This window comes from Hemitrygon akajei, chromosome 3, assembly GCF_048418815.1.
Source record: "Hemitrygon akajei chromosome 3, sHemAka1.3, whole genome shotgun sequence".
Taxonomy (NCBI): domain Eukaryota; kingdom Metazoa; phylum Chordata; class Chondrichthyes; order Myliobatiformes; family Dasyatidae; genus Hemitrygon; species Hemitrygon akajei.
Window position 1 is genome coordinate 63,826,407 of NC_133126.1, and position 25,357 is coordinate 63,851,763.

The window sequence follows — 25,357 nt, forward strand, 5'->3', positions numbered from 1 at the left end:
ATGGCAGTAGTGAGAAGCGAGTATGATTTGAGGTAGACCTATTTTGGGTGGTTAATGAAAACAAAATTTTATTTTAAATCCATGTTAATTAAGTATTGAAATCCAGTAAATAGAAAGGCTTGAAATTATTTTTTATGACTGGCATTTATCACATCCCTTATTGCTCTTAAGAAAAAGTACATTTTGGTACCAGTATAGCTTAGGCAACAAAATGCAGTACTTATTGTTGATGACACATAACACAGATGCTGGTGGAGATTTAGACAATGGATAGGATATCAATCAAGTAGGTTGTTTTCACCTGGATGATGGTGTTTTGAGTATTTGTCTAGGCATCTACAGGGCATTCCATAGCACTACTGATAGTGAATAGGCTTTGGTGTGACACTTGTTTCAGCCCTGGATCTGCTCTTTTGCCATGGTAATTATATTTTTCCCAGTGAAAAACAGTCAATCAAGGATAATTTTTCAAAAATATGGCTGTAATTTGGCTTGCTACCAAATATGTGTAATATTCTGGGAAAACTCTTGACAATCTGCTATCTCAGTGTTTGGAAATCCCAATGATTATATGGTCCTATTTTCCACACTCCCCATCAAACTTGACAGCTTACTGGAAATTTTATTGTAATGTTATGTGACATTCTTTTGAAATTGAATGACATTGAATGAAATGTAACTACTCAACATTAGAAACACAATCAGATAATTTGAAACAAGTAGACTTTATGCTATGGTGGTGTGTAGTTAAACAGGGTTAAGTCTTCAAGTCAAACATTTCCAAGTGATTCAGAACCATTCTTTACATAAAGTACTTTACAACTGGTAATTTTACAGTTATATTTAGTTAATGGCAGTTGAATGAAACACTGGAGCTCAACATTAGGAACACCAGATTGAACTGCTTGAAGTAGGCAGGCACCTTTGATGTGTTGTTGTTGATGAATACCTGTCAAATTGCTGTTTATTTAGATATAGTAGCCTCTAAATAAATGGGACGAAGTCTCTTAAGTCTTGAGGGTTTCAGCTTATCAAAGTTTCATTGAATTAAAATGTCGTACAGTGATTCCAGTTAATTAAGACATATCAGGACCATACATTTTGACCCAATTAAGTAGCTGCCCCGGTTAGCTGAAATTTCGTGAAAATAGTTAAAAAGGTATTTAAAAAAGGCAAACTGCTGTTTAACTGCATAACGTTACGTATTTAAATGAAATAACGAACAAATTAAAACACTATTTCCCCATGGGGATGAATAAAGTATCTATCTATCTATAAAACTGTGTATTAGTTCCAAATGTTTATTGGAGCAGTGTATGCTGCCGTATTCTTTTGATTGATTGTAAGTTAATCAGCGCAGACACCAAATGCAGATACAGAAGTGCTTCCATGCAATGCATCCTCAATCTTCATTTTCACTGTAACATTGAAGACGATTGTCAATATCTTCAAATTCTTCGTATTTCCTAACCTGAAGTACTGAAATCGTTTCATTTTCACTCCCTACTGTTCCTGGCATCTCCAAACCTGAATGCTTGAAACTGCAGTGAGCAAAACTATTCGAAATTATCTTGCTACTTATTTCTCACCAGCCATCAGTAACAAAAATCGCTGCTTTTTTTTTTTAGCTACACAAATACATGCAGCTGATGCTATCTAATTCCTCTGTCTCTGCTGCATCTGCTTTCAGGAGGAGGCTTTTCATTCCAGAACGAAGGAGATGTCCTCCTTTTTCAAAGGAAGGGTCTTCCCTTCTTTCCTCCACCATCAATGCTGCCCTCACCCTCATCTCTCCCATTTCACGCATGTCTGCTCTTACCCCATCCTTCCGTCACCATATCAGGGATAGGGTTCCTATTCTCCGGAACTTCTGCCATCTCCAACAGGATCCAATCTTGGCATTTATCCTTGCAAGTAGAACAAGTGCTACACCTGCCCCCATACCACCTCCCTGATTACCATTCAGGGTCCCAAACAGTCCTTCCAGGTGAGGCATCCCTTCACCTGTGAGTCTGTTGGGGTCATTTACTGTATCTGGTGCTCCTGGTGTGGCTTACTGTATATTGGTGAGACTCGATGTGGATTGGGAGACCACCTCAATGAGCACCTATCGTGCATCTGCCAGAAGAAGTGAGATCTCCCAGTGACCACCCATTTTAATTTCACTTGCCATTCCTATTCTGATATGTCCATCCATGGCCTCCTTTAATGTCTACTCGGGTTGTAGGAACAACACCGTATATTCCCTTTAGGTAGCCTCCAACCTAATGGCATGAACATCTTCTCGAACTTCTAGTGATGCCTGCCCCTCCCCTACTTCACCATTCCCCATCCCCTTTTCCCTCTCTCAACTCCTTGCCTGCCCATTGCCTCCCTCTGATGCTTCTTCCTCCTTTTCTTTCTTCCATGCTTTCTGCCTTCTGTCTGACTCTCCCTTCTCCAACCCTGTATCTGTTACACCAATCAACTTCCCAGCTCTTAACTTCATCCCTCCCCCTCCTGGTTTCACCTATCACCTTGTGTTTCTCTCTTCCCTCCTCCAACTTTTTAAATCTACGTTGACTACTTTTTTTTTCCCCCCGGCTATGCAACCTGGCCTGGCCTCCAGCATTCTGTGTGTGTTGCTTGGATTTCCAGCATCTGCAGATTTTCTCTTGTTTGCTGTTTAAAAACTGTTTGCTCTAACATGGTGTAGTGTCTGACGGTCACACAAGTGCATGTGACTGATGCTAGTTAAAAACTGTTTGGCAACTGTCTCCTGTCCCAATTAAGCAGAAGAGAATCCCAAATAAGTGAAGGCAAACCTAGCTATTTTCTTGATTAGATTTTGTTCTTTAAGACTTGTCCCAAATTGGCACAACTGAATGAACTCAGCTGTATTTACTATGCGATGGTTTTCACTTTTATAATATTTTTATTACAATACAGTGACATTAGCGCTGGACTCCAGAGCGAAGGTTCCCGAGTTTGGGATGCTCCTGGACATGCTTTCCATCCGTGCCAGGTTGAGTGTCGAGCTCGCAACTCGGCCTCGTAAAAAAAACAAAACACTGCGCTGTGAGAAGGATGTGGGGGTCCACTCACAGAATCTTTCCTCCAGACAGCCACTTGCAAAAATAAGTGGTCGCTGAAGCTCTGGCAGAGTATGGCACACAAAAAAAATTACAGTTTTGTCTGCATCGAGCAAAATGCAATATTGAGCCTTTTTTGGCTTAAAAAAACTTGAGTTTTCAGCCTGTTCATATAAATAAGTATGCTCACTGTGTCAATATGATATTTCTGCTTCTGTCAGCAGTTGTGTTCGTTGAATGAAACTTTCAAATTTACGTTATAAGCAATTCTGTAGAAATATTTGCCTAGTAAGAGATAAATTGCAACCAGCCAACCTAATTTCATTTAGTATTTCTAGAGATACTTCTGAGACGCTGGTTGTACAAATCCAAGTGCAAACTTACTTTAACCTATAACTATTTTCAGACTTTAAAATGATGACTTTTATTGGAATGACTGCTTAAACAAATTTCCTACACAATGTAGCACTGTATGCTATATTTGGAAAATATACTTTATAGTTTGGTAATATATTCTATTTTGTTTCAGATTTTTCCTGAAGGTATCAGAATTATTCGAAAAAACAAGGGTATGTCAATTTTGACTTGCATGCACTTAACACCTGCTTTTACCTATCGCTTGCTTATATTCCTTCCCCCTCCACCCTTTCTTATTCTGATTTCTGCCCTCTTACTTTCCAGTCTTGATGAAGGGTCTTGGCCTAAAACCTCAACTATTTATTGCTCTTCATAGATGCTGCCTGATATGCTGAGTTCCTCCAGTATTTTGTGTGTGTTGCCTCATGATTAACTTTCAGATTTTGAAATTTAGTTGAACAATTTTTAATAGACTTGCTCTTTATTAAAAATGCTTGTATTGTCTTGTACAAAGTCAGTATGAATATACAGCAAAAACATCTGTTTATAGAGCAGTTTTTAACATGGAGAAAGTGGTTAAAGTACTTCACTGACTATAGGATAAAACAAATGCTGAGGAAATAATTAGGATGGATAAAAAAGAACTTGATTGAATGAGATTTTCTTTGAGGATTTTCTTAGAAGGAAAAGGAGGCGGAGAAGTTTAAGGACTGTTCTCCAGAATGTAGGGTCAAAAGTAACTTGTATGACTATCAGTGATCAGATGTGGGAATGGGAAATTTAGAAGCTCCACTCAGAGGACCAATGTTCAAAGGTGGTGGTAGTAGTGGGGTGAGAGGAGGGTGGGTGGTGAGAATAGTGGTTGTACTGTATAGCCTACAGTATAATAAGGGACTACTTTATGTTTTAGTAATGTCTTTGAATGCGCTATTAGGCGCATATTGAGCATGCGCTATTAGGCACGTATTGATCTGTACGTGTGTGTTAAAGTTCAGACTCTACCAGTAAAGAACCATGAAACTTAGCTCCTGTCTCCAGCATTTTTATTAATAGCATTGTTGTGTAGCCAGGCCACATACACAACAAATTGGCGACCAGGTTACTGTATCAGAATGCCGTGTTTTAGTTGATAACGACACTCGGAGGAAGAATACAAGGAACGAGCCAAGGAGCAGATAAAGGAGGCAGAGCAAGGCCACGAGCCTGAAAGGAAGCAGGAGCACAGCCGGGGTCGGGAATGTCGGGAGACCAAGGGACACAGTCAGAGCCGCAGCACGTCCAGGTGAACCACAGCCAGCGCTGATCCCCAGGGACTGAGGCTACATCCACACTACGCCGGATAAATCCGTAACCGAAGCTTTTTCTCTTTGTTTTTACCTTTTCGTTTCCACACTAAAACAGTGTTTTCGTCCCCCAAAACCGGAGCTTTTCAAAAATGCTTTCCAGGGTGGGTATTTTTGAAAATGCTGCTCGGGCAGACCAGTGTGGATGGAGTAACTGGAGACTTTTGAAAATGCTATCAGACGGCAGCACGCTATTTCATTGTTTTCTTGAATGCAATCTAACAATTTCAGAACAGACGGCAATGAGACTGAAGAAATGTACTCACCAAATACTTTAACCCATAACTTAATAAATGAGTATACTCACTTTGCCCTGTTTTCTGTCCTTGCTTGTATGAAGGTGGTTTACCTATTTATGCAAGTACTTCTCTGACAATAGATGTGTAACAGCCTAATGTAACATTGTATGGAAATACAAGATAACTGATGCAGACATGTTTTACACATTTAACAAGGTGCTTTATTAATGCAACAGAGTTAGTCAGTTTTTCAATGTTCGTTGTCAGTCGGGTCAATCTGTCCGTGAACTCCCTGTTGGTTGCCGCCGTACGCTCCAGTATTTGTTTTTTTTTAGTTTTAAGTTCTCCTGTGCGAGAGCCAACAGCTGTCCGCTGTTTCAAGTTTTTCTAGTCTGTAACTGCACAAACGCGCACTTTTATGGTGAGATTCGACACCAAACGTGTCGCTTGTTTTCGGTAGATGTGTCCTGCGCATGCACAGTAGGAGGAGATTCACCAAAATCTCCGTTTCAATGTGGACAGAGATATTTTTAAAAATGTATTGTGTGGACGCCTATCGTTTTTATGCGAAACCGGCATTTTCAAAATTTATGAGCAACTGGAAAACCATGACTTGATTAGGGACAGTCAGCACAGTTTTGTACAAGGCAAGTTGTGTCTTACTAACTTGATTGAAATTTTTGAAAAGATGGCATAGGTAAAAGATGAAGGTGGAGCTATGAATGTTGACTACAAAGAATTTTGTAAAGCATTTGCCAAGTCCCTTATGGGAGGCTCATCTAGAAAATTAAAGTGCATTAAAGTGTATAATTTTTGTTTTGTACAATTTTAGAGTGGAAAAAAAGGAAAGGAGCTCCATGCAAAAGTTTGGGCACCCAAAGAGATTTGAGCTCTCAGATAACTTTTACCAAGGTCTCAGACCTTAATTAGCTTGTTCACAGTCATCATTAGGAAAGGTCAGGTGATGCAAATTTCAAAGCTTTATAAATACCCTGACAACTCAAACCTTGTCCCAACAATCAGAAGCCATTGGCTCCTCTAAGCAGCTGTCTAGCTCTGTGAAAATTAAAATAAATGATGCCCACAAAGCAGGAGAAGGCTATAAGAAGATAGCAAAGTGTTTTCAGGTAGCTGTTTCCTCAGTTCGTAATGTAATTAAGAAAAGGCAGTTAACAGGAATGGTGGAGGTCAAGTTGAGGTCTGGAAGACCAAGAAAACTTTCTGTGAGAACTGCTTGTAGGATTGCTAGAAAGGCAAATCAAAACCCCGTTTGACTGCAAAAGACCTTCAGGAAGATTTAGCAGACTCTGGAGTAGTGGTGCACTGTTCTACTGTGCAGCAACACCTGCACAAATATGACCTTCATAGAACAGTCATCAGAAGAAAACCTTTCCTGCATCCTCACCACAAAATTCAGCATCTGAAGTTTGCAAAGTAACATCTAAACAAGCCTTATGCATTTTGGAAACAAGTCCTGTGGACTGATGAAGTTAACATAGAACTTCTTGGCCGCAGTGAGCAAAGGTATGTTTGGCGAAAAAAGGGTGCAGAATTTCATGAAAAGAACACCTCTCCAACTGTTAAGCACAGGGGTGGATTGATCATGCTTTGGCTTGTGTTGCAGCCAGTGGCATGGGGAACATTTCACTGGTAGAGGAAAGAATGAATTCAATTAAATACCAGAAATCTGGAAGCAAACATCACACTGTATATAAAAAAAAAGCAAACTGAAGATGAAAAGAGGATGGCTTCTACAACAGGATAATGATCTTAAACACACCTCAAAATCCACATTGGACTACCTTGAGGCACAAACAGAAGGTTTTGCCTTGGCCCTCACAGTTCCCCGACCTAAACATCATTGAAAGTCTGTGGATAGACCTCAAAAGAGCAGTGCATGCGAGACGGCCCAAGAATCTCACAGAACTAGAAGCCTTTTGCAAGGAAGAATGGGCGAAAATCCCCCAAACAAGAATTGAAATACTCTTAGCTGGCTACAGAAAGTGTTTACAAGCTGTGATACTTGCCAAAGGGAGTGTTATTAAGTACTGACCATGCATGGTGCCCAAACATTTGCTTCGGGTCCTTTTCCTTTTTTTGTTATTTTGAAACTAAAAGATGGAAATTAAAAAAGTAATCTTGCTTAAAATATTAAAGAAATGTGTCCTCTTTAATTTTAGGCCTTTTGGAAATCAGGTCACCTTTAACTCGCTAACAGAAATTTTGATAAGGGGTGCCCAAATTTTTGCATACCACTGTATATTGTGAGGCTAATGGTGTTTATGATGAAAAGAAAGCCAGCGACTTACTCAGTGTTATGGGAGCAAAAACATACGGGCTGCTACGGAGCTTGTTAACCCTTGAAAAGCCAGCTGATAAAATGTTCAAGCAAATAGTAGACACTCTCCAACAGCATTTAAACCCGAAACCACTGGTCATTGCTGAAAGATTTAAATATCACTAACGGAATCAGAACAAAAATGAAAGCATTTCTGAATATTGTGCTGCATTGCGCAAATTATCAGAACATTGTCATTGTCAAAGCTGGTCTATAGACGCATTGTGGGACAGGTTAGTGTGTGGCATGCACTGTGAAACCACACAAAAGAAGCTCCTGGGTGAAAAAGATTTTCAGTAGTTTTACTGACCAACTTAATTGTATTTTGTAAATATACACAAATTTAGAATTTGATGGCTGCAACACACTCAACAAAAGTTGGGACAGAGGCATGTTTACCATTGTGTTACATCACCTTTCCTTTTAATAACACTTTTTAATTGTTTTGGAACTGAGGATACTAATTGTAGTAGATTTGCAATTGGAAATTTTGTCCACTCTTGCTTGATATAAGACTTCAGCTGCTCAACAGTCCGCGGTCTCCGTTGTCTGATTCTCCTCTTCATGATGCGCCATACATTTTCAATAGGAGATAGATCTGGACTGGCAGCAGGCCAGTCAAGCACACGCACTCTGTGTCTACAAAGCCACGCTGTTGTAGCCCGTGCAGAATGTGGTCTGGCATTGTCCTGCTGAAATAAGCATGGACATCCCGGGAAGAGACGTCGCCTTGATGGCAACATATGTCTCTCTAAAATCCTAATATACTCCTCAGAGTCAATGGTACCTTCACATATATGCAACTCACCCATGCTGTGGGCACTGATGCACCCCCATACCATCACAGATGCTGGCTTTTGCACCTTTCGCTGATAACAATCAGGATGGTTGTTTTCATCTTTGGCACAGAGAACTCGACGCCCGTTTTTTCCGAAAACTAGCTGAAATGTGGACTCATCTGATCACAACACACGGTTCCACAGTCTTTCGTTCCATCTGAGATGAGCTCGGGCCCAGAGAACTCGCCGGCGTTTCTGCATAGAGTTGATGTATGGCTTCCTCCTTGCGTAATATAGTTTCAAGTTGCATTTCTGGATGCAGCGACGGACTGTGTTAAGTGACAATGGTTTTCCGAAGTACTCCCGAGCACAGGTGGCTATAATTGTCACAGTAGCATGACGGTTTCTTAGGCAGTGCCGCCTGAGGGCTCGAAGATCATGTGCATTCAACAGTGGTTTCCTACCTTGCCCTTTACGCACTGAGATGTCTCTGAATTCTCTGAATCTTTTCACAATATTATGTACTGTAGATGTTGAAAGACCTAAATTCTCTGCAATCTTGCGTTGGGAAATGTTCCTTTTGAACTGACTAACAATTCTCTCATGAATTTTGGCAGAAAGGGGTGAGCCACGACCCATCCTTGCTTGCAAAGACTGAGCCTTTGATGGACGCTACTTTTATATCCAGTCATGATACCTCACTTGCTACCAATTAGCCTGCTTAATGTGGAGTCTTCCAAACCGGTGTTACTTCAATATTCTGTGCACTTTTCAATCTTATTTCAACTCTGTCCCAACTTTTATTGTGTGTTGCAGCCATCAAATTCTAAATTTGTGTATATTTACAAAATACAATTAAGTTGGTCAGTAAAACTATTGAAAATCTTTTCTTTGTACTTTTGTCAGTTAAATAAAGGTTCACATGAATTAACATATCACAGATTTTTGTTTTTATTGCATTTTGGAAAATATCCCAACTTTTCTGGAAATGGGGTTTGTAATTTGTTATTATTAAATTGGTAAGTAAACAAATGGTAGGCATTTGTATGTTAAGGATAAACATTTGTTTACATAGTGTCCCAGTAAAAGAAAACAGTTGATACATTATTAAAATAAAAGGGGAGGAGTGTACTGTATAGCCTACAGTATAATAAGGGACAACTTTATGTTTTAGTAACACGTCGTTGAATGCGCTATTAGGCGTGTATTGATCTGTACATGTGTGTTAAAGTTCGGACTCTACCAATAAAAAACCATGAAACTGAGCTCCCATCTCCACCGTTTTTATTAATAGCATTGTTGTGTAGCCAGGCCACAAACACAGCAGTGGTATTCTTAAGAGGCAGAATGGGATTGAGAGAGAATGCAGGTCAGCCAAGTAATGGATAATAATTTGAGGGGACAACGCTACAGAATTTTTACGAGCTAAGGCTTGGAGCCAACGGGAAAGGATCTATTGGTATAGTCAAATTGAAGTAAAAACCATAGCAGATGAGGGTGTAATTTGCATATATTCAAGTCAGGTTAAATAGAATCAAGAATTTGCAAAGAATGGAGTAAATAGAGCTTTTGGTAAGTTTGGTGGTGGTGACTCCAGTTTGTGAAAGCTTGTAATTGAAAAGAATTATGACTTGTCCAAAGTTGAAAATCACATAAACAGTCTCTTAACAAGAATAAGGGAATTGAGGAACATGGCCTTGAGTTTGTGAGCAAATAAATTATATTTGTCCTGAATGCTTTCTGATTCTAGGCATCCACTTATGGGAAACGTCATCCTTGCATCTATTCTGTCATGACCCTTAAGGATTTTATTTACTTCAATGAGATTGCTTGTGTTCTTCAAAATTCTCGATCAAGACTGCTTAATTTTTCTTCATAGGCCATATACCCCACCCCAGAGATCAATCTAATGAACCTTTCTTTTAAGCCCTTTAAGAAGGACAATGTTTCAGATGCAGCCTCACCAGAGCCCTGCATATCAGTAAGATTACTTCAATTGTATCATGAACAATAGGATTTAAATACAACACACTTCTGAATTCTTAATCATATGCAACATCTTGAGGTTTGTGTTATACATTTTATGCACATACACAATTTATGTAAATGTCAATTCATTTCTTACTGTCATTAGTTAAAGATAAAGAATCCAACGTTTGCTTTTTAAAAAATATAATAAAGGGGATGGCCTCGCATCAATCTGCTCTGTCAGCTACCATGTGCTTTCATTTACCTGTCCATGTCCATAGCTCCTTGGAGCCTCTGCAGATGCTGGAGATCTGAAATCTAAAACTGAAGTCTGCAGGTCAGGCAGCAAGTGTGGAAAGACAAATATTTAATGTTTAAAGTTGAACATGCTTTGTCAGAACTGGGAAACAGAGGGGAAAAATGGTTTTAAGTTGTAGAGAGGATCCTCCTTGCACACCCTACTGGCACTCCATTTTGTATTTTCACATTTGAAGTTAGTGCATTCGATTTCCTTTTCAAATAATTGTGACAAGCTAGAGCCAAAGTACTGATTTCTGCTGCATCTCACTTGTCCTACTCCCTATCAAATATAACCCCTATAATTTAGTTTTTTGTTCCTTAGCCAATCTTCAATCCATGCTAGTATATTACCCTAATATATGCTCTTATTTATAAACCTGTATAAAAAGCCTTCTGAAAGTCCAACTAATGCTGATTCACCGTTATCTATTCTGCTAATTGCAACAAACAAACAACTTTAGCAGATTTGTCAAATGCATTTTCCTTTACATAAATTCACGGTGATTTCATTATAAAATGGATGTTAATAATCCTTTTTTTTTAAAAGTACTTTGCTATTACTTAATAGATACTAGCTTTTTCCTGCATTAAGTAGATTTGATAGCTGTGCAGTTTAAATTAACGATGGATATTGAAATACCCCTTTTTGAGTTTAGACCACCCCATAAACAGTACCTCGGAAAAGCATTCAGCCCCCCACAACTATTTTCACATTTTACTGTCTCATTTTCTAAATTTAAAATATATTGAAGTAGGATTTTTTTTTTGAGCTAATTTATAAAACATTATGCATCATGTCAAATGAAAAGTTTCAAAACCTGGCAACAACTTACTTAAAATGGAGACTAAAAAAGGTATTCATCCCCTTTGTAATTACTATGCTAACTTTCCTCAGGTGCAGTAGTCTAAATTATGTTACCAACTCACCCAATTTGTTGTTGTAAAAAACTGGGGGATGACCTGGTTTCAATGAATTCATAAAAAGAAGTACCTCCTCTCTAAGATCCAACAGTATGGTAGATTTTCAGCACCCAAACCAAAATGAAGATGAGAGTGTTCAAGAGAAGTTGGGGAACTAATAAGAAGCACAAATCTGAGGAAGGGTACAAGACCATCTCAAAGGCACTGAACGTACCTTGGAGCTCAGTGCAGTCCATTGTGATAAAGTAGAAAAAAAATGAAACCACAGCCACACTGCCTAGGTTAGGCCCCCCCCCCCCCCCCCCCAAAGTTAGTCGTTGGAGAAGGATGGCACTAGTAAAAGAAGCTACTGTCACTCTGAGTGAGCTGCAGAAGTTACTGGCTGCAACTGGAGATGAGGTCTTTGCAAACCATCACTTAGAGGATATTGTAAAGATATGGAAGAAGATCTTTTCGTCAGATGAGACCATCAAAAATGGAACTTTTTGGCCTCAACACTAAGAGGTACATGTGGCATAAATCAGCCAGGTAACACATTCTACTGTAAAATATGATTAAGGTAGCATGTTGTAGGGTTGCTTTTCAGCAGCTGGAACTGACAATCTGGTCAGGATTGATGGGAAAATGAATGCTTCTAAATATAGAGAGATCATGGATAAAAACCTGCTAGGCTCTGCCAGAAAGCTAAAACTGGAAAGGAAGTTTATCTTTCAGCAGGACAACAGCCCAAAGCACACTGCCAAAGCAGCCATGGAGTGGCTTCAAATGAAGAAAATTGATGTCCTTGAGTGGCCCAGTCAGAGTTCTGACCTTAACCTGATAGAAAATCTCAGGCGAGACCTCACTGCTGTCCACCACCTCTTCCTAACTAACCTGGCACAACTTGAGCAATTTTGCAAGGAGGAATGGGAAATCTTGCTCCATCACGTTGTGCAAAGCTAACAGAGACTTAACCAAAAACACTACTGGCTGTAATAGCTGTGAGCGGTGATTCAACTAAGTAGTGAGCAAATGGAGAATGAATACTTTTGAACTGTTGACATTTCAGGTTTTGAATTTTTAGTTTTTTATGCTTTACAGTTTTCCCTGTTTTTTGAGCTCTACTGTGAAAAAGGAGCATGTGATTAACAAATTTAAAAAAATCAGTTAAATGGATCAAAATCCCTGGCTGTAATACTTACTTATGTGAGCAAAAGGTTGGGGGATGAATACTTTTATAAGGCACTGTGTAGATTCAACTGGCAAACCTTATCATTTTGTAGTTAATATCTTGTGCTTTATTTTCAGAAAATAGAAGCACGGGTGTCAGCAGATGAAGACCTAAAGCTTTCTGATCTTTTGAGGTATTACTTAAGAGAATCGCAAGCTGGTAAGGTAAGTCATTTCTAAACCAATTACTGGGTTTATATAATCGTGTAAGAGCAGATATTTCTCTTAATTTCTCAGGTTTTGTTTACCAAAGACATTGAAAGATAAAGGTGATATAGTTAATATGAAATGAGGGGAATTTTTACAGCTAACAAATTGGTTTGTGGTGCTGAAACCACTGGTTTTGCTTTGATTGCTTGCCCGCCCACAACACTGAGAGCATGGTGATTTTATCGCTCTGAAAAGTGTGAAAAATGGTTGCTGGTATTGTGAGTAATGAGTCATGTGCTTCAACGTAGCCCCACAGAGAATATAAATTAACTGAAGGACCTTCTGATAGACCTGTTAGAATTCTGTCCCTGGATCCTATCACATCTTTCAATTCTGTTGATCATGAATTAGAAATGTGCCATACTTTGCATGTTTGAATTATAAAATCTTAAAAGATGTAGAGTACAGAATTTTTGGCCCATCTTATCTACACTGACTATGATGGCTGTCTGTGGTAATCCCACTTTCCTGCATTAGGCTCAAATTCCCTACATCTTTCCAATCAAGTACCTGGCCAAATGTATTGTAACTGTATCTATCTCCAACAATTCTGTTCCAGATATCCACCACCGTGTGGGTGGGGGGGAGGGAGGGAGGGAACTTGCTCTCAGAACTTTATCGAAAAATCTCCCCTCTACCTTAAACCTGTGCCTTCCAGTTTCAGACTCTCCTGCCTGAGGAGAAGATTGTCCGTCCATCCGATCCATGCCAATCTGTTAAAATTGGGAGCATTATGATCTGCACAGTGTAGCAGTGTATAAAGAAGTTAGGGCATTTGAGTAGCGTTAAAGTATAGGCTACACTTTGACAGGGGATGGGTCAGCCTCACTTCTCCCTGCTGTGTGACCGCCTTGTTTCTGTCTTGTCGGGCTGCTCATCACACTATCTACACATCCAATGCAGTTTTGCTGGCGGTGGTTTTGAAACTTCCCCACAGACATCCTTATTCCTTTTGAAAGGTCAACCATGTGATCATCAGGGAAGTATGCAGAGATTAGAGGGAGCAGTAAGAAGTCTGCAGTTTAGGGATTGGGAGTCCCTCCTGATGTCAGGCCTGAGCCCTCTTGGAGAGGGGCCTCTTTGTCTAGTGACTGACTGCTCAATATTTTCATCTTGGCTTGAGTTGAGTTTGAGATCCATATGTGGTGCTAAGCCCAGCTATGCTGTACTGGAGAGCTAGTGTCTGTCAATAACAACACAGGTACAGTACTGGTCCCTTTTAAAATGGGGTGAAGCTCTGGTTGATAGAGGGTTCTTGCAATATAACAATGGCATAGAGCAACAGTTGCACTTGTTTGCAGTAGTGTTGGGCCTATACTCCTATATAGTGCTGCAGTAGGAGCAGCTCAGCCTTCTGGTCTGGCATGCTGGAAAGAAGCATGGAAGTGACATCGTTGTGGGGGCAGTGAGCGAAGCAGTCAGAGCTGTCGCATTTGTATCTTTAACCTTACCAGATACGGATATTTTGCTTGTATATGTTTAAAATTGTGTTCCTTGTGGATGGCCCTCAAAAGGTTTGGATTGTAAACATGGCCATTGTGTAATCCATGGCATGGATTTTTACAATAATCCTAAACAGCTTTGCATTGCCAAGGGGAAATAATGGGCAAGACTTTTGTTCCTCATTCCAGTGTGACATGCAGTACTGACTTCCTGTTAAGTTTCACCCCTGTTGTTCAAACTATCATATTTATGGCACTGTCTGGTCTGGTATAGTTAGGATCCTAGAATTGTATGCTTTTGGGAGCTTTCAGGATGCAGTGACTGCAAGGAACAAGGGAGCTTTTAATGTTTAACAACTAGTCCTGACAATTTGTTTGCAGTGCATGATTTATTGGGGAATTTTGGTTCAAATTAAAGATTAATATTCTAATCTGGTAAAAAGGCATCATCGATTTAGCCCTGAGAGCCAAAATATGAGTTTCATTGGGAGGGTAGTACTCATTCCATATTTATACTGCAAATGTACTTGGAATGGGATACCCTTATTTTCCTGAAAGTATGACAGACAAATGTTATTCCTGCAATCCCCATTATTATATATACTTCCACCTTCTCTACTTAGAAGCAGCCCTTAGCCAAAGACAGAAATTATCTCAGTTTCTTAAGATTTCTCTTGCAAATTGTCATTTAGAGTCCTCACAACATTTTGCCTGATGTAATGGCACCTAGAAAGTGCACAAAATCGTTGCACCTCAGGTTGTTGATTTTCAAGAATGGAGCAGTTTTCTTCATAAGTTGTGTGAATTCATTTCCCACCCTTCGTGCTTGCAGTCTCTTGAGGAAATAAAACAATTTACACAAACAGGTTGCACCTTACTGACGGTACCAATCAAAATTACTAGTCTTTTGGTATTTACCTATAGGAAGCCTTGGACTTTGCTTGGTATTACAGGCTTTGACTATGAATATTGATATTTCATTTACCTGATTGTAATTTTTCATGCATGCTAGATTCCAAATTGTGAAAGCCCAGAGTCAAGATTGGGTTATTTATTCAGGCAAGTAATTGCTGGTATACAGGGGACTGTGAACAGTGATTCTGAGCTAGGAAACTGGGTCAGCAGGATAGGCCCAGCTTGCCAGCCTTGAAGTATGGTCTTTTCCTGAAGATATCTGTGCCGTCACATCACACTCCTCCTGATCCCCTCCTTTTCACAGTAGAGAAACCTGATCAGTTTAGATTCACTAGTCATCTAAATTTTCTACCTCACCAAACAAAGGTGTACTTGTTTAAGGTTTACCCAGAAGCTGATGTAGATGGAAAAAGAACAATGCTATTTTTTTTTTCAGGAATAGTTATTGAAAGTAATTAGAATAATTCTCTTTCTTAGCTCTGGTGTTGCTTTTATGCATGGCTGATAAAAGAAATGGAGCAACCCATTCTTCTTTTTGGATGTTAATCAAAATGCAAATTATACCAATGCGAATGCAAGAGATTTTCTTTCAGGAATTCACAACACTATCATCCTGACCCAGTTTCATCCATTGGTCTGTACAGGGTTAGATTATAGCATTGTTAATGTGAAGAATAATTTGAGCATCACTATTAAAGTACAATTGTATGGGAATACGACACTCACTGGTCACTTTATTAGGCACAGGAGGAACCTAATAAAGTGGCCACTGAATGTATGTTTGTGATCTTCTGCTGCTGTAACCCATCTACTTCAAGGTTTTAAGTGTTGTGCATTCACAGATGCTCTTCTGCACACCACTGTTGTAATGCGTGGTTATTTGAGTTACTGTCACCTTCGTGTCAGCTTGAACCAGTCAGGCCATTCTCCTCTGACCTCTCTCATCAAAGTGTTTTCGTCCTCAGAACTGCTGCATGTTTTTTGATTTTGTTTTTGCACCATTGTCTGTAAACTCTATAGGCTGTTGTGTGTTAAAATACCAGGACATCAGCAATTTGTTACTCAAACCACCCCATCTGGCACCAACAATCCTTCTACAGTCAGAGTCACTTAGATCACATTTCTTCCCATGTGGATGTTTTGTCTGAACAAACAACTGAACTTCTTGACCACCTCTGTTTGCTCTTACGCAATGGGTTGCTGCCACATGATCTGTTAATTAGATATTTGTGTGAATGAGCAGGTGTATTTAATAAAATGGCCACTGAGTGTAATTATTGAGGAATAAATACTAGTGTACTTCAGGTACTAAAGGATGCTCAGAGATAGAACTTGTGAGAGCAAAGACTTAATTTGACAAAAAAGTCAAGTCATTCTCACTACCTGACCTGACTTTTGATGATCACGTAATAAAAACTATTAATTATTTTGCGGTGGGAACTTTTACAGTTGGTCAAATGCAGTGAGTCAATTTGTGTAATTTTTCACAGGCTTTCCAAATCTATCGTAAAGTTTTATTTTTTGTGCTCAGGACCTCCTTTATAGACGAGCAAGGTCTTTGGTGGATTATGAAAGTGCAAACAAGCTGTTGGATAGATCAAGAGCTAAAAACAAAGATGTCCTTCAAGCTGAGACCAACCAACAGTTCTGCTGTCAAAAGTTTGAGAAGCTTTCAGAGTCAGCAAAACAAGGTAACTGTTTTGCACTGTTTACACATCAGAATTGGAATTTGTAAGCAGAAGATATGACCGCTGAACAATCTGTTGGTGAGTCTGCACCTGGAATATTATACATTGCCGTACTATAGAAAGGATAAGGTTAACTAGACAGGGTGAAGAAAAGATGCACGGGAATGTTGGCAGGATTGGAGGGAGGTACAAGGAGAGACTGGTTTGTTCTGGAGCAAAGAAGACTAAGTGGTGGCATTTGACGTTTATAATATGAGGAGAGTGGATAAGGTGGATTATGCTTGTCCTTTAACCATGTTTATTATCATTATGTGCCGTATCGTATGACATGGGCAGTTGGCAAATTTTTCTACAGAAGTGGTTTGCCATTTCCTTCTGGGCAGTGTCTTTACAAAATGGGTGACCCCAGCCATTATCTTCAGATTGTCTGCCTGGCATCAGTGGTTGCGTAACCAGGACTTGTAATATGCACCAGCTGTTCAAACAACCATCCACCACCTGCTGCCATGGCTTCACGTGACCTGATTGGAGGGCTAAGCACATTCTACACCTTGTCCAAGGGTGACCTGCAGGCTGATGGAGGAAAGGAGCGCCTTACACCTCATTTAGTAGAGACATATTTCCACCCTGCTACCTGTACCCAGGTTAAGGAGGGTCTAAAAGTAGTGGGCAAAAAGTTAAGAATGGAAAGATTAAAAGGGGTCCTCCCTGAGAGGCAAGTTTTCAACTGACGGTGATGGAGGTAAGTACAATTACGACATTAAAAAAAAGATTAGACTATATATTAATGGAAAAAGTTTAGAGACACGTGGGCTATGCACAGGCAAATGGAGCCAGAGCAGGAAGGCACCTCGGTCAGCATCGAGTTTCTAGGCTCAATGACTCTAAGGTTTGCAGAATCAGAAACAAGTTTAAATCAGAATCAGGTTCAATATCACCAGCACATGCCATGAAATTCATTAACTTTAAGTAGCGCCAAAAAACAGATAATAACTTATCAATTGCACAGGAAATTTAGAGAAGCTGTTTAAAAAAAACCCCAATTTTCTGAAAGGCTTTTGAGCTGATATTTTGAATATTAAAAATGACAAATCTTATTCATGACTAACAACATCATTCACATTTGGTATATTTTAAAGTGCTTTATAATATTTGCTTTATATTTTAAAGTGTAGTGTAGTCCTTGTAATGTAGAGGTATGCGCACTACTGGTTCCAGTAGTTTTAAGATGATTGCATAATCAGTTTTGGTGATTTTGATTTGATTGGAAAAAATAATATCCTGAACACCCAAGATAACTTTACTGGTTTTTCAAATTGTGCTTTGTCGTCTTTAATTACTATCCCAGAATCTACAGAGGGGCTTGGGTTTAGAGTTGCATCACTCTGAGAAGTCTAATAACTTAAATAGTAAATGAAAATTTAAAACTGTAGATGCTGTAAATCCAAAATAAAAATGGAAAATGCTGGAAATACTCAGTAGAATTGCCAGCTGGTAGTGTGGTGGCATCAGCACCGGACTTCGAGGCTAATGGTCTGAAGTTCGAATCTGGCTGGCTCCTTGCATGCTTTCCATCTGTACTGGGTTGAGTCAAACTAGCAACTTGGCCTCATTTAAAAACAACAGACTATTGTTATGGAAATAGCAAAAATGGTGCCTGATGCATCGCAAGGCGTGAAAAGCAACAACGCTAACAGTTGGTACTAAAATGTAAACTCTGTTTCTCTTTTCACATATATTGTCTGAATTGTTTCCAGCTCTTCCTGTTTTTATTTAAGTACACATGAAAATTACATGGGAGTGAATGGACTACTTTATTAACTGATTCTGGAAAAGCAGTTAAAAGTAATTGAGCAAGCAGTATTAATCAAGATTAATCTATCTTCCTTGAGATTGTATTATTGATAATTACAATTTTGTTCCTAGAGCTTATAGACTTCAAAACTCGAAGAGTTGCAGCATTTCGGAAAAACCTTGTAGAATTGGCAGAATTGGAACTAAAACATTCCAAGGTAATGTCATAATAGTCCTCCATAAAATTCACTTAAAAATAATTGTATAAGTACAATGTAAGGACTAAACTTGCTAGTTTAGACCATACATTGTGTATAAAACTATTCAAACACTTGAAATTTTATCTTCGACTGTAGTTTTTGCAGGATCCCTATTTATTAAATTCTTTCAAGCCAAGGCACAGTCATATTCTCCTCAGATGGATACATAAGGTTGCTACTTATTTTGACTTATGATTCACCAGTGCTTCCTGTTTAAAATGTTGAACTTTAGAGCTGAACGACTATTAACTGCGCATGCTAAACTAAGACAGTTCCATCAGAGTTGGTGAAAGTTTTAAACAGTAAATCAGAATCAGGTTTAATATCATTGTCCTATGTTGTGAAATTTGTTGTTTAGCAACAGCAATACATTTTAATACATAATATTAATAGCTATAAATTACAATAAGAAATATATTTTAAAAAATAAGTAGTGCAAAAAGAGAACAAAAAAATTGAAAGAAGCTATTCTTAAAACATTCAGTGTGTGGCTTCAGGCTCCTGTATCACCACCTTGATGGCAACAATGAGAAGTGGGCATGTTCTCAGTGATAGGGGTCCTTAATGATTGATGCCACCTTTTTTGAGGCTTGTCTTTTGAAGATGTCCTCAATTCTAGGGAGGCTTGTACCCACGATGGAGTTGGTCATGTTCACCACTTTCTGCAGCTTTTTCAGGCCTTCTACAGTCGCCCCCTCTATGCCAGACGGTGATGCAACCAGTTAGAATGCTCTTCACGGTGTATCTGTAGAAATTTGCAAGAGGTTTTGGTGTCATACCAAGTCTCCTCAACTGCCTAATGAAATATCGCTGCTGTTGCGCCTGCCGCCTTTGTGGTTGCATTAACATGTTGGGCCCAGGATAGACCCTCGGAGATGTTGACACTCAGGAAGTTGAAATGCTCACCCTTTCCGCTGCTGATCTTTCCATGGACTTAACTGATGCTGAGTGCAAGGTTGTTGTTGCAGCACCCATTCAACCAGCTGTTCTGGCACACCCTTGTATGCCTGTTCATCACCATTTGAAATTTTGCCAACTATAGTTATGTCTTATGCAAATTTATGGATGGTGCTTGTACTGTGCCTAACCACACAGTTATGGGTGTAGAGGGAGTAGAGCAGTGGGCTAAGCATGTATTCTTAGCGTGCCATTGTTGACTGTCAGCACGGAGGAGTTCTTATTTCTGATCAGCACAGACTGTGATCTCAAGGATTCAGGTTTAGAGCGAGGTACTGAGACCCAGGTTTTGAAGCTTGTTGATTAGTGCTAAGGGTGTGATGGTGTTGAGCGCTGAGCTGTAATTAAAAACAAATGATTAAGGCTGAGTGGAGAGCCAGTGAGATTGCATCCACTGTCAACCTATTGTGGCAACAAGCAAACTGCAGCAGGTCCAGGTCCTTGGGTGAAATTCATACTGGCCACAACCAATCTCTCAAAGCACTTCATCACAGTAGGTATGAGTGCACCTGGACGATAGTCGTAATGGCAGCTCACTCTGCTCTCTTGGGCACTGGTATGATTTGAAGCAGGAGGCAAGCTCCAATTGCAGCAGTGAAAGGTTGAAGATGTCCTTGAACACTTATCGGCGCCATCTTGTGAAATGTTTGGTCCTTGCGAAAGCATGTGCTGGTTTTGAACATTATATCAATTATCTTGCTGCTCCATTTTAAAAGAACCCCAGCTCTTTAACCTTCATCAATTTCTTTCTTTTCCAAACTATTTAAAAATTTCCAGTATAACCATTTTGAATATATTGATCTTTTCCAATCGCATTCAGGAACATTGAACAGAGACTGGTACAACACAGGAACATAATGTGAAGGGTTACCTTACTTCCTGATTGAAAGCTGCTTCAGCTGTGCCAGTCATTGATGGGCCTGTTTAAGGATGTTGCAGTTCTTTCCCATTGTTTGGCTTTCATGCCATGGCACCGGTTTCCAGTTCCAGGTGCTTCAAGGGTGTAAGAATAGTGTGTACAAAAGATTCTGTCTCTTTGTTAGGGGCTCATCTTCACACTGAGGTCATGATCAGTGCTGAAGAACCATTGGAAAAGTGCTGCAGATGTAGGAGGGCTTGTGTGCACACTTAGCTAAGTACCTGTTGTTGAATGTTTAGTTTTATGGTAGTGTAACTTGGGGGGGGAGACTTAATGAAGTGGCTGTTGAGATTGAAGTGTTATTGGATGTTCAGTGTTGTAGTTTGTTGTAACTTTAGGTGCCTTAGATGAGTACTTGTTTAATTTAGATCAGAGTTTCCCAGCCTGGGGCCCACAGCCACACTGGTTAATGATAGGGGTCCATGCCATAAAAAAAGTTGGGAATCCCTGATTTGGATGTTTGGTTGTGTGTTTTACTGTTTGTCTGCAAGTAAATACTCGTAATTAGTGTCTTCTGTCTCACTTACCGATCCTGTGAACCTGCTTCTCCATAACATATGGCACTGCAAGCAGGATTCAGCGAGCGAACAGAAGATGAGTTACGAGAGAGAGAACCCTGTGTGAGCGATACTGAGTCCCGGGGTGGCCTGACAACAGTGCGGGATTTAGGAGTCACCAACCTGCTACGGTACACGGAACACCCATAGACTGGTCAGATGAGTTGAATTCCTGAGGGGTGAAAATTGGACACCACATCGTATCTGTACTTAATAAGGCAGTGTACCACAAGAGGAAGGGGAGCCAGAGGATGCTTTCTGGCAGCCACTGTAAGGTGCCAGCATGAGCTGATCGCACAGAGAGATCGGGGATAGTAAGTCTCAGATGAGGTGGAGGTGCTGCACAAGTGCTGTACCACCAGGGAGGAAGCTGCCCAGTTGGCACAGACCTGGGCCAAAGAGCTATATGACAAGGGTATGGAGATGGTCTGTCAGCTAAAGAGGGTGCAGCAAATAGAGGCTGCCCAACAGACTAATTGGCAACCGGATCCCATTAAGGTCCGAGCCCTGATGGTGCGGGGAGATGATCCCAACACATGGATGGCAAATGGGGATGTCTGGCTTGATAGGGTAGAGTGGATTCTCTCAAAGGGACGAATGGCCTACTTGTGTACCTATTGTCTATTGGAAAAAAATGATTGCCCCCTTGTCTACCAGACCCGTGACCATGCAGTCCCATACCTGTTACGGGGGGCTTCGGCCCTTGAGAGAGAGGAGGAGGGCGTGGAACCAAGGGGAGTGGTACAATGCTTGTGACAACAGAGATTAGGGAGTTCTCTGCTAAAGAATTGATGGGATCAGGGTATAGGTACAGACAGAAGCCAGGAGTTGCTGACCACATGGTGGTTCAGGATATCGGATTGGAGGGGGTTGGGGGGAGCTACCAGAATCAGTCTATCTAGTAGAGAGATGGGCATTTCAGCGGGTGTCGTCCCAACACACGATCAATAATGCCCTGAACTCACCACTTGCTTTCTGTACTTTTTACTGTTGGCTATTTATCTGTGCTGTGCACTACATGCATTTTGAATTATATTTTTATTAACTAATGGGGAGACAGAACTGTTTGCAATACTTCAGATGCAGCCTTGCTAGAGTTCTATAAATCTGCAACATAACTTCCTGATTTTTGACTTTAGTATATTGGATAATAAAGGCAAGCATGCCGTATGTCTTAACAACACTGGTAACTTATATAGCCACTTTGTTATATTACAACAAAGTGTACTATTTGATTATTGCACTAAATATTCCCTTGCTTTTTTTTCTTAAAAAGGCTTGTGTATCAACAGGAGTTTCAGATCAAGCCCATTGGAACTTGTTTAATAAGACAGATTGATAACTGACAAAAATACTGCTCCTTATGCAAGACTCAAAATCGTTTCAGTGAAAATGAAAATATACTGTACATGTTTCCCAAATGGTGCAGGATTTGTTTCCCAAGGAAAATATGAGGAATGGGGAACTATAATTTGGTGTTGATAAGAACGTGAGACTTTTGAAGTGTTGAAATTATGCCATCTTAACAGATAAAGTAAATTTATACAGAAAGTTAAAGCTATTTGTAAATTTGTAGTTTACACATTTCACCGGTTCTTCAAGATGCTGGTCTTGAAGAACGGGATACACAGAGGCTGCATGTATCTTGGATAATTTTTATTCAACCACCTTGAATGCTCTGAGAATTTGAAATGCTACTTAAATGTACAAGACACAATTGCATAACTTTGACAAGATTTGCAATCTTTGTTTATTTGGTTCTGAATGAAAATGTTACATGTTTTCTCCTGAATGTTTGTTTTAGTAAGGTGATTTTTATATATATTTTTTTATTCACAGAGCCACTTGCAACTGCTGCAGAGTTGTCTTGTAGCACTGAAAGGTGACAGTTAACTACATTATGGTTGTATTAACAAGGGCTGTGTACGTCAACTCTACAAGGAAGAACACTTGGCAAGCTTTCTTGGCTTTATAGAGATTTCCTCCGAGGAGGTTCTTTATATGTCAAAAGTAAACGACAGTTTTGCTCTGATGAGAAAAATCTTGAATCAAGAAACCCCATACTGAGATGCTACATAACACATCATTTGTATTTGATTGTCCAGAAATCAAAATATTTTCTTCATTTGTCAATACCTTCTATATTATTGTATATTTGCCAGCTATATTCATTTTTACAATATCAAAGGCCTAATTTGGATGATTCTAAAAATAAAATGAAATACCATTACTTGTATTCTGTATAGTCACGTGCATTGTTTGGCATTTAGTGCTGCTCCAACATCTTAATATGACAATTAGTCTTTAATTTTTTTATATTGATAACATTAATCTTCAACTAAAAATTATGTTAGAACTGAATTATAATTTCTAAATCTAATGTATATCTGCCTTAAACTTATAGAATGATTCCTAACCATTGTGTAATAAACTGGTATGCTAGAGAAGTTTTGTTTATCTCTTTTTTATGAATGCAATGGAAGGGGGATCATTTTGCTTTCAGGATTTCCATCACTCCTATTCCCCTACGTAGCTCCCTGTAACCTATTCTCTCCTACATGCCCATCATTTCTCCCTACTAACACCCACTTACTCTAGGAAATGTATGTAATTAAGAGTGTCCTCCAAATTACTGGCATTTCTTTGGAAGTGAAAGGAAACCAGAGAACCTAGGGACAGTTCACACAATCGTGTACAAACCTATGACAAGTACTGTGCAATAACAGAACTGTCTGCTGTTCTGCATTTCAAGGTTATTTATGCTGTTTGGGGAAATAGATGTACCAGCACAGTAAAAGAAAAGGGGGGAAAAAACTTGCTGCACAGATGTAAAACAGAGAAACTGTTGAAAATCTGAAAAAAAGCAGAATGCTGGAAATACCCAGCATATCAGACAGAGAGAGGGGGAAAAAACTTGATTTAATGTTGTGGGTGAATGATCCTACAGCAGAACTGATCACTTCTAACAGGAAAAGCTTCCTTATTCAGGATTGTTGAATTCTGTGTAGTCTTGGGCTGGAAATTATCTAGGTGGGAGGTGATGCGCTTGCATTGCATTGGATTTCATTGGAATAGTTTAGGAGGCCAGAGGCAAATCAGAGCAAGAGGAGGATAAAGAAGCTCATGGTCCCCTTTGTGAACTTGAAGGGAAGTTTCTGCAAAGCAGTGACCCAATCACTGTTTTTGATTGCTGAATCACTGTTTTTGCTGGAAAAACCACACTGAGGGAGATGATGCAGTTTAATTGTAAAAGAGCAAATTAATTACTGGTTTCCTGGAAGGACTGGTATGAAGAGATAAAGTAAAAGGGCAGATGTTGCATCTTTTATAGTTGCAAGGGGAAGTGTAATCAATAGTTGTTGATGGATTGAAGAATGAACAAAGGATTACAAAGGAAATGATCCCTCAGAAATATTGAAGGGGAGTGGAAGATGCATCTGCAGATGGACTTTATTGGTAAGCACACTAATGGCTTCTTTTGCTTTCTACTAATTCAGTGTTTAAAAGCACATTCCTTCTTCAGGATGCTTGATTAGAATGTATTCTACACTAGCTGAAAGCAGAGGCTATGAATTACATTTGACTAAAATATTTCAAATGAGTTGTAAATTCAAATTCTTTATCCTACCTTTTTTATATTTCCAGTAAGACCTAATTCCTAAGCCAAGCCAGATATAGAATCATTACTTAGTCTACTAAGTGCAGTTTGCTAAGCAAGGACTTCCAGATACAGATTTTGCTAAACTAGCTGTCACACATAGAGATTGATTACAGTGAAGTATTTGAGTAGTCCTGTGTCTCATTGCAGTTAGTGTATAATAAAGCACTTTACGTTCCCTTTAAAGGGGTGATGTATTTTGATTGGTCGAGGTACAAAATGACACTGAACATTTGTCAACTATAAGGTATAAAATAAGCACAAGCATATTTGCCTCCCTATTTGGAATTTCAATTAGAATGTTATGCACTGTTTACAATTATATTTGAGAGTATATTTTAATGTAGCAAGACATTTATAATTTAATTTATCAAATAAATTATTGTACACATGGTTATATAACTCAATGTACTTTCACTAAATATGGAAGGG

At 39.4% G+C, this 25,357-nt stretch overlaps 1 protein-coding gene across 2 annotated transcripts in view; it reads left to right on the forward strand.

Moving 5' to 3' along the window:
• The window catches only part of snx6 (sorting nexin 6), a 66,995-nt gene extending 43,281 nt beyond the window's left edge, over positions 1-23,714 (forward strand). The window contains exons 10-15 of one of the 2 annotated variants that reach the window (XR_012098250.1): positions 3,601-3,640; positions 12,604-12,690; positions 15,190-15,236; positions 16,624-16,783; positions 18,707-18,792; positions 23,107-23,169. Coding sequence is in view for 1 of the 2 variants with exons in the window: in XM_073040026.1 (XP_072896127.1) it covers positions 3,601-3,640; positions 12,604-12,690; positions 16,624-16,783; positions 18,707-18,792; positions 23,107-23,160 (427 nt within the window). In the remaining variant the exon portion in view is untranslated. Of the gene's footprint in view, positions 1-3,600; positions 3,641-12,603; positions 12,691-15,189; positions 15,237-16,623; positions 16,784-18,706; positions 18,793-23,106 lie in introns of both variants that reach the window. The other variant, XM_073040026.1, reaches the window with a different exon arrangement.
• The last annotated feature ends 1,643 nt before the right edge of the window (positions 23,715-25,357 follow it).